At 37.6% G+C, this 10,728-nt stretch overlaps 1 protein-coding gene across 4 annotated transcripts in view; it reads right to left on the bottom strand.

Moving 5' to 3' along the window:
* Nucleotides 1-2,287: 2,287 nt before the first annotated feature.
* Nucleotides 2,288-10,728, bottom strand: part of LOC106613639 (CREB-regulated transcription coactivator 1) — a 35,521-nt gene continuing 27,080 nt past the window's right edge. For 3 of the 4 annotated variants that reach the window (XM_082956760.1, XM_082956759.1, XM_045687415.2), the window contains 3 exons: nucleotides 9,972-10,058; nucleotides 9,651-9,825; nucleotides 2,288-9,359 (listed from right to left, as the gene is read on the bottom strand). In XM_082956760.1, the coding sequence (XP_082812886.1) occupies nucleotides 9,148-9,359; nucleotides 9,651-9,825; nucleotides 9,972-10,058 (474 nt within the window). In that variant the 3' untranslated portion in view covers nucleotides 2,288-9,147. The remainder of the gene's footprint in view (nucleotides 9,360-9,650; nucleotides 9,826-9,971; nucleotides 10,059-10,728) is intronic. The other variant, XM_045687413.2, reaches the window with a different exon arrangement.

The raw sequence follows: 10,728 nt of genomic DNA, 5'->3' as shown, positions 1-10,728 counted from the left end.
AATTATATTGGTCCGTTGGATGATTGGTATTGTATTGTAGACATTTGGATGTACTTTACAGACACCAACTAACTTACGACTCATGTAGGTAAGCCTATTGCCATGCAAGGATTCCATATCGACTTATCTCTACCTCTCCCTTTAGATACAATCCTCGGCGACTTTGACTCATACCAAGTCCAACCCGTTCAGCTGCAGTTCTAATACAGCATGCACACACTTCTGCCCAAACGAAGACTGGGAGGACATTCCATCTACAACCCCCACATTCTGGAACGCATGGCTCCCAGCTGAACAGTGCATGGTTGTGTCTGTAATGGCACCCTGTCTCCTATATAGTCCACTACTTTTGATTAAAGGCTATATAGGGCCGATTTGGACTTAAGGCAATTTCCTACGCATGCCTTTCATACACACTTCTCAGTAGTTAGTATTCAGACTTACCTTATGAAGGTACGTAAAGGGCTTTGCAGGCATGCTTCCCTTTTCATTCAATAGGGTTTTCAGTGCATTTATCTTAAGCCATCTCTTTAAATATGGTGTAACTTTTAGTTAGAATTTTGTTGACAGACTCAATAGAATATATTGAATATTAGGGATCAATGAAAGAAAGCCATCTAAATATATGCATATCATTCTCTGTTTCAGCACCATTTGGTAGATTCAAAAAAATACTCTGATCTTGTAGATTATTTAGGGTTAGGAAAGTATATATATGAATCATAAAAACAGGTTTGGAGAGCCTTTACGCGGAAAAGAAAACAGTGGTTTGATTCATTCAGAAAATTGCCACATTGGAAGATTAGTGTACATAGAATTATAATAGGGAGAATAGTGTACAATAGTAGACTATACCCTCGTCTTTTGCCTGCACTAACCATGGTACTGTGTGATGACAGCCAAGTTTTGCACCATGTGTAGGCTTCAAACTGTTAATGCCTGGTCTGCACTCCATAATGATTTAATTAACCTAACTGTTACTAATGATCCTCAGCAACAACCACATGGCCATGACAGCGTTTACAGAGGAAGCAAATGCAGGTAAACAAAACAATATAATTAAATGGAATGATAATGTATGCTATACCAACTGAAGGGAACTAACAGTAAATTGGCAGTTGAATATGTACCGACGGTCGATACTGATAGTGGCTAATATTTAACATGATAGGAAACAAAAAGTTGCGGTAGCCTATAATTAAGACATGCGAGTGCCCATCTACGCAAGTCTATCCAAAAAAGGCTGTACAATTTAAATTCTGCATAATGGCACGGCCTTTCATAAACTTTACTTTGGGAAAGTTGATATGCTTCAGTTTGAAGCCATATGACTGGTTTCACATTTGTCTCCAGCAATTGGAAGGTAAAATATATCTAAAACAAGTGTAATTTATAGTTCCCTTATCCAAACAGATTACACATTTAACTAGCGCTTATCAAGTTGTAAATTACAGTGCATGGAGAATGGTGTTATTTCTACCGGAAAAAATGAAGTAATGCTTTTTCCACTTGAAACCGGTAGGTTCGCTAGACCTTATTCATTATTTCCTCATATGTAAGGGTGGAAGAATTATTAGGGAATTAAGTCAAGGTCAGAATACAGCGTATCTGTAGACACACCATCATTTATTGATCTCCACCCAAAACGAATAGCAGGTGAACAGCATGCTATTCTCATGCTTAAGTTCAAGGTCACAATAAGCATAGAGAAAAGTGCATAAAATTGGAATTACGTTCCATTTATGCACGCTTAACTCGGGTCGGAATTGGGCCCATATTGAATAGTTGAATAATTTTTAGAAGGACCCGGTGAGATGTGACTCAGCAAAATGGAGGCTGCCATATTGGTCACCACCAACAATGACAACATTTCCCTGTGACATTTGCGCCCCAATAATTCCAGTTCTCAGGGGACTTTTCTTTATGTCTACTACTACTACTCTGTCAACAATATAGAAATGTGAAGATAGCTGTGTGTGTTTTGAATAATCCGGGTGTGCCCAGAAAATGTGCATTACATTGTGAGCGGACAAACTTTTTTTGAGGGGGGGGGGGGCTATGCATTAGATTGCATGTGATCAATTAATAAAATGTTGAACCACACAATTGTTATTTTGCTTTAGCAAATACTGAATATATAGGACTTACCTTTAGGTCAAAACTGTAACGAAAAATGGTTTACACTTTCTCCTCACTACATTAACTGGAGAGAAACTGTGAAGTCATGAGAAACTGCTTTGAGTACTGATTAAAAGTTTGGGACCGAAAATCACAAAACATGCACAGGTATTCAAAATGATCTTTTAAAAACACATACAGAAATACAGATTACAAAATATAAATAACATAACAAGGACAATAAAATATAGAATAGTTCAAACGTCATGCATGTCCACACTTAGTAAACCTTGGTGAAATGACATTTTTCATTTATATATTCTGCAAAAATCGAGACTATGTACCGAGAAAAGATGCCTCCCACATTCAGTTTATCTTACAAAGGATCACATAAAAGGAGTTTGACATAGAAACAAAGAATTACTATACATCTCAGAATATGATTTACAGGACAATAGTTAAATATGTGACACCCACTTAAAGCTGACCAGGGAATTCCTATAAGAGAGATTTTCTTTACATTATGAATTGGAAATACTTGCCAAAAGTGGCATTTTAGGGTACCCAACTTCAACTGCACCGTTCTACAGGAGGAAATTATTTAGATTCATATGAATCCATTTCAAATTATGGGACAGAAAATATAATTATCCCTTTCATTCACCTTTAGTTGAGAGAATGTATGGGGACAGGTACTCTGGCAGTGACAGTAAGCTCAGTGAGAATCAAGATACTGCTCACCAATTCCCACAAGGCTGAATTCCTTTCATGCTCACTTCAGTCAGTGTATTGTAATAATTACTGTCAAAACAGGAGTCCACATCACCGTATTTGATTGCCATTTCCCATGCATATGCAGAGTTGTATGGTATATCTATTGACAAATAAATATACATTGGGTGCTATTCCTTTTTTAACATGATTGGAAAACAAGCTGCATTGGAATAAGCCCTTTCTGGGTTGGCATTACAAAATAAGGAATATGCTTCCAAACTGTTACAGGCTTTAAAAAATAAAAATTAAAAAAATAAAAGATAATATGCTTTCTAGGGTACAACAGTCAGCATTGACAGAACAGTCACTGTTCACATTCACAAGGCAGGTGGCCACAAATAAAGTGAAAAAGCAACAGAATAAGAACACATACAACATAAAAACTTGTCATAAACCTTACTTAAAATATGTCTTATGCAGTCACAGTAACTGATATCAGTTTAGACTTGATTCGGCAGTCACGATGGCACATGACTAGCCGTAGTTCATATTTATACTGCTGAAGTCAACATGATATAGTGTTGAATCATTTGCAATAAACCAGCATCAACAATAGGGACCACTTATAACATCAGTCATGTCACGCAACTGACAGTAAGCTCTCGACCGTCAAGTTTTACTGCCAATACGGAGTACAGTTGCAGTCGAATATATTGGCACCCTTGCACTTTACAATGGAGCAGAACATTCTGTTCTCTTTTAAAAACTGGATGATTGTTTTTTTTTGTGTTTTTTTTACCCTGAGACATCTGGAACTTACCACAGATGGAGATAAATTACAACCTTAACAAGAATCACTTGCCTCCAACCAAACTAATTTGAATTTTAAATAATTTAGTCCAGGCCATTTTTGACTATTAAGTAATACAGCTTAATTTCAGGTTGGATGTTTCTTTTTTTGGTCCTGTGCAGTTATAAATCAAATATACTTGTTAACGCCAACAGTTTTCTTCAATTTCAGCTGATGAGAATAAATGGAATCGTTCAAGGGTGCCAATATATTTGATCGCAGCTGTATAAGTGCCATTTTTAAGTAGCTCGTGAAACTGTTATTACTCTTGCCAGATCATTAAAGTGTCAGTTCACTCCAAAATCAACAGAAGTTTCTACATTTCAAAAGTGGTCTTACGTCAAAATGAGTCCATGCCCCTGGCCTTATGTTCTGTAGATCCAGATATTCAGAGTAGGCTTTAGTCTTAAATGAATGGAAACAATGCGTAATCTCTTATTCCATCATGGTTGCAGTCTTTGGCTCTCAGTTTACACTTGAAGCCCAGTAATTGGGGCAGTCATTTGATGACAGGAAGTGTATCAGTGCATCAAACTAATTACAGCATACATGCTATAATCACATCAACTATTGGACTTTTATCCACATATATCATGTTGATGTGATCCTTGTAGGAGAACGTGACAAGGATGTGAATTTACAAGTTCAGGATATGAGTTGAGTTACCTGCAAGGAAGCCGGTTAGAGTTGGAGGATTTGTTGCCATTGTTTTTGATTAGGCTATAACTCTTTCTGGATCAGGAAATTCAAAGTCGATTCCGACTTTGACGGAAGTTCTCACAAACTCATGAGCCCGCTTTTTTAAAAACAGATTCATCTCAACATTAGACAGCTTTGAGGTCTGAAATCTTCAGACAGAGTCTACAGATCCCTTGGCATCTGATGCATTATGAAAACGGGATTTTCAATAGGTTCGCATTATAGGACCAACTGCCAATTTGACTCACACACAGTGAGGTGCTACAGTGAAGAACTAGATGTTAAAGCAAGTAACAGCCAACTCAACTGAATAAGAAGTAGATGGTGAGAAAAGGGACTCAATGAAAATGCTTTTGGTTCATGTCAATCAGTGAAACAGACACATTCCAAGACTATGTTACACAAATACATTCTTATTTCAGCAACGAGCTAGCATTATGCAGAAATGGAGGTAACACAGTCCTCTGAAAAGTAAACTGTTTAAGTGAATCATTAGGAACAATTGACATACATCCGTTTTGACTGGGCGTTTCACTGTTTTACATTGATTTAAATCATCCTGCTTAGCAAATTAAGGCCTTTTTCTGAGGTTCACTTTCATTTTTGTCATGCAGTCGATTTGTTTCCGCTGTAGCCTATGTACAGTATGTACAAAATTGTCTTGAAAAAGAAAAATGAACTCAAACATTTGTTTGCAGATAATCTGAATGGCACTAAGTATCATACATGCGTATTGCAGTTTGGCTCAAAGTGAAGTTTGTGTGATATATACACACACCGCATACATATGTACACACACACACACACACACACACACACAATCATCTATATCTATTTCCTATTCTAATGCAATGGTCAGATGTTTTATTCTGATTTGCATAGGAATCACAAATCTTATTAAAGCCAAACAGTCTGTGATTAATAAACAAGTCAACAGGCAATGAAGAATAAAATGAACATGAACCCTTAAAATCGTGTCTGCAAGAACAATATTTCTTTGAGGTATGACGTAAACCAACTGTTTCCTTAATTCCTTTTTTGTTATATGTACATTATATTTGGGGCAATATGCCTCTTCCCACATAGGTAAATTAAATTAACATATTTCTGTATATACACACACACAATACATTGTACAATAGAAACATGATCCCACACAGCTATCAACATTTCAAAGGTGAACTGAAAAATAAGTTTGATAATGTTCTTCAAACAAATAAACAGTTGACACGACGCCTTGAGTATGAAAACGATCTCAGCCCATAGAACGCTCAATTTAGCCAACTTGCAATCTAGTGACTTACTTCCAACCACTATATTAGTTTTCAAAACAAAAATGTTTGAATATGAATCGGAGGGAAAGATGGAGTAAAATAAAAAGCAAGAAGCATTTCAGCTCTACAAATTGGTGTATGGACAAAATCTCTGTCAACTTTAACCACTTTTGTGAAGTTCTACATGTCTTTTTGAGACTACTTTCACTGTGTGCATAAAACTGAATGTTCAGCTTGTTTTCTACCAGCCCTAATCTGGAGGGAATAACCAAATATAATATATAAGTAAAATTGTAATTGTTTCATACAATTTTCTACCAAAATCTGGGGTAAGGAGCACAAAATGATTGTGCATTTTGTCAGTTTCCCTTTAAAGAAGCAGAAACCCTACCCATATTTGCACTCTCCATCACAAATTTGAATCCAGCATTTGCTTTTTTTACAAAATCATCAAGAATTTGGCTAGAAAGTGTACCAGTAAAAAATACAGTACAGTGATTTGTCAAACTTTACACTACATAACAAATATAGTCACTGACTAGGAGTTAAAAGTCCTCTCAAATACAAGAAAACCTTACGAGAAGTTAAGAAAATACATTGTCACGTTAGTTAAGACTTAAACAGTATAATACTCAATTTGTAAGGCAAAAATCAGGTGATCTCACAGTGACAAGTTCAATAGGTCTCTGAGGAGTTTGTATCCTTCAGATTTTCAGGAGGCATTCAATCTGGATATCCATTTTCAACACGCAAAAGGAAAAATATGGCCATCTTGTTTTGGGAATTTGCCTTTACAGTGTTTTCATTGTCACATTTGCTTAACCTTATCAGCTGCTAAATGCAAGGATCTGTTGTGCATGTTTCCCATTAATTATGACAAAACTTAAAACAACAGAGTTGGCACAAGACAAAACGCAACAATTTCTGGCCCATGTAAGTGATAAAAAGACCTGCAGACCGTATGCTATATTTTAAGAGGCCGCAGCTAATTCTATCTAGCAAGCGGTCTTAGCATCTGGCACTCGTTAGAGCTTATGAGCAAATATGGGGAGGATTTGTACTCCTTAAGTTAACAGAGTACCTTACTAAATACAGTATGTAGGTTAAAAATAAATAAATAACATCAGTGCAGTATGTACAACATGACCACAACAGAGCAATTTTGGTATCGAACTCAAAACACATTTTGAAATGCAACATAATAAAAAGACATTAAAACTAAATTAATAAATATTTCAATAAATACATATTTCAATATACAACAATCCAACGCACATAAACGCAAATATTAACATTCGGTTGTCAATAAAAATAAAGCTTTGAGTGTGAAGTATAAAGCTGTTGTGGTGGGTAGGGAAAGAATACATTTCAATTATAGGGCAGAAATAACGGATGTTGCACACAATTTTGTACACAGTATTCATGATAGGTATGGTGCAGCTCACCTTCCTAGTGGCCTTTTGCTTTTCAAATCACAAAATGCAGTTGTAAAAAATAAAAATGTAATAAAATCAAAAGGAGATCAAATCTTTTCAGCTGTGACATGGTGGGATATAAGTAATAAGATATATACAGTTGAAGTCGGAAGTTTACATACACTTTAGCCAAATAGATTTAAACTCAGTTTTTCACAATTCCTGACATTTAATCCTAGTAAAAATTCCCTGTTTTAGGTCAGTTAGGATTACCATTTTATTTAAGAATGTGAAATGTCAGAATAATAGTAGAGAGAATGATTGATTTCAGCTTTTATTTCTTTCATCACATTCCCAGTAGGTCAGAAATTTACATACACTCAATTAGCACTTAGTAGCATTGCCATTAAATTGTTTAACTTGGGTCAAACGTTTAGGGTAGCCTTCCACAAGCTTCCCACAATAATTTGGGTGAATTTTGGCCCATTTCTCCTGACAGAGCTGGTGTAACTGAGTCAGGTTTGTTGACTTCCTTGCTCACACACGCTTTTTCAGTTCTGCCCACACATTTTCTATAGGATTGAGGTCAGGGCTTTGTGATGGCCACTCCAAAATCTTGACTTTGTGGTCATAAATGATTTTGCCACAACTTCGGAAGTATGCTTGGGGTCATTGTCCATTTGGAAGACCCATCTGCGACCAAGCTTCAACTTCCTCACTGATGTCTTGAGATGTTTCTTCAATATATACACATAATTGTCGTTCCTCATGATGCCATCTATTTTGTGAAGTGCACCAGTCCCTCCTGCAGCAAAGCACCCCCACAACATGATGCTCCCACCCCCATGCTTGACGGTTGGGATTGTGTTCTTCGGCTTGCAAGCCTCCCCCTTTATCCTCCAAACAGAACGATGGTCATTATGGCCAAACAGTTCTATTTTTCTTTCATCAGACCAGAGAATATTTCTCTAAAAAGTACAATCTCTGTCCCCATGTGCAGTTGCAAACCGTAGTCTGGCTTTTTTATGGCAGTTTTGGAGCAGTGGCTTCTTCCTTGCTGAGCGGCGTTTCAGGTTGTCGATATAGGACTCATTTTACTGTGGATATAGATACTGTTCTACTGGTTTCCTCCAGCATCTTCACAGAGTCCTTTGCTGTTCTGGGATTGATTTTCACTTTTTGCACCAAAGTACGTTCATCTCTAGGAGACAGAACGCGTCTCCGTCCTGAGCGGTATGCCGGCTGCGTTGTCCCATGGTGTTTATACTTGCATACTATTGTTTGTACAGATGAACGTGGTACCTTCAGGCGTTTGGAAATCGCTCCCAAGGATGTACCAGACTTGTGGAGGTCTAGAATTTTATTTCTGAGGTCTTGGCTGATTTATTTTGATTTCACCATGTCAAGCAAAGAGGTACTGAGTTTGAAGGTTGGCCTTGAAATACATCCACAGGTACACCTCCAATTGACTCAAATTATGTCGATTATCCTTTCAGAAGCTTCTAAAGCCATGACTTAATTTTCTGGAATTTTCCAAGCTGTTTAAAGCCACAGTCAACTTAGTGTATGTAAACTTCTGACCCACTGGAATTGTGATACAGTGAATTATAAGTGAAATAATCTGTCTGTAAACAATTGTTGGAAAAATGACTTGTGTCATGCACAAAGTAGATGTCCTAACCGACTTGCCAAAACTATAGTTTGTTAACAAGAAATTTGTGGAATGGTTGGAAAAACGAGTTTTAATGACTCCAACCCAAGTGTATGTAAACTTCCGACTTCAACTATATATATATATATATATATATATATATATATATAAAAACGCAGCAGGCTAGCAAAGCTCTGACCAACCAACAATCTCATTGGAAATGACAGCAATGCCCTTCCCAAACCCAACAAGTCATTGCATGTCCTTCTCTACAATGGTTTTTGATGGCATATTATTTGAAAGGACTTGAGGGTGAGATCAGATAGCTGAATGGCCATGAAACTGGGGAGATGATTCACCCCCACCATGCCTCGTTTCCCTTTCTTACCAGGGTTATTTTTTGTTGGCCACAGCCAGTATTCTACATTACAACCTGTCCATCCTGAACGTGTCCTCAGTGGCAGGGTCAGCCAGAACCATGTCGGGGTCATTGAGCATGTGCAGTCCATCCAGGGTGAGAGGGTCGATCTTCAGCTCGTCCAACGGGAAGGGAGAGTCCGCGTCGAAGCTGACATCTGCAACACCAGCCAGTGAGTTGGTTAACTCCTTAGAGAGGCTGGGTGGAGACTCACCTGTGACTAAAATGCAACATTTGGGAAAACATTTGACATTTGTAAATCAAAGCAGCTGCTAGATAACTACCAATATTGTTTAAGTAACAGTCTTCACTCAAAGAATCTATAACAAGAGAAAAACGAAATACAATTCACTTAAACAAAACACATGTTTTCCTCATACTGGCCAACCTTCATAAAACAATTCACTATAATCAAGCCAGGATGAATGAATCCCTTTATTAGGTGTACAGAGCCTAGACTAAGTTAAATTACATGACAGGCTCGCTAATTGACTCAGCTGCTGCTCAGTACCTGTGAGAATGATGTTAGGGATGTTGCCATGGCTACTGTAGCCCAACTGCTGGGAGTCATGCAGGCTGCTCCCTGTAAGGCCCATCATGGCTGCTTGTGTGTAGTTGAGGGTGGAGCACTGGTTGTATAGGCTATTGGAGCTGATGGGGTTTTCAATCATATTGAACTGCTCGAGCTAGGCAAGTGAAAGAAACATACATTTAATAAGTGAAGTTAGGTAATAGAATATAGAGATCACGTACAATTTCTAATATGGATAAGAGTTGCAATGAAAATAGAGACAGTGAAATTCATGTCCTAGTTTGATGTGGGTTAAGTCACCTGGTGGGAGAGAGCATTGGTCTGCCGAGATGCTATCTGCGGATCGTAGAACGAATCCCCAAATATACTGCCCACCACTGGAATGTGCTGAAAGAGACATTTGACCACTGATTAGAGTAAAAATAAATGGGTTATGGAAACTAATAGGCCTACAGCTAATCAGTACAGCCTTCTTCTTGGGTATCTGAGGGATATAAGGGAACAGTAGTCATGAAACATCACAAAAAGCACAAGCATGAGGCAATCCACAAGCTAGTCAATTCAAGCACCGTTAGCAAATGGCTGTTCATGACTGCATAGACACTAGCATCTGATAACACTTTATTATGCCTATTCAGACCATGTTTTAAAAATGAACCATAGAATGCATGATTCATAACAGCCACATCCACATAAATGTTTCAGCAGTAAGATTTGATACAGCTGAACAATAACATAAAAAAATCAAGAGCAATAGGCCCTTGTTTAGAAAAGAGAAATGTCACAATATAACTGCAGAATGAGCCATCTTGTCATTTTTAGAGGGATGAGCTAGCAAAACAGTGCTGGAGCAGTAGCTATTAGCAAACTGACTGCAAACAAATGCAAGTGACTTTTGCTAGCTAGCTAGCTAGGCTAACTTTGGGGTGAAGTTAATTAGCTTCTGCAGCTTCTCTCTGCTAGCAACTGTAACACAGTTTCATGCCTTTAAAACTGACTTGTGCCAGTAATACTTACATTTCACAAATGTTGTGACGTATCCACTTTTCAAGCCTAA

Source organism: Salmo salar, chromosome 10, assembly GCF_965601325.2.
Source record: "Salmo salar chromosome 10, fSalSal1, whole genome shotgun sequence".
Classification (NCBI taxonomy): domain Eukaryota; kingdom Metazoa; phylum Chordata; class Actinopteri; order Salmoniformes; family Salmonidae; genus Salmo; species Salmo salar.
This window is presented reverse-complemented; position numbering and strand designations above follow the sequence as displayed.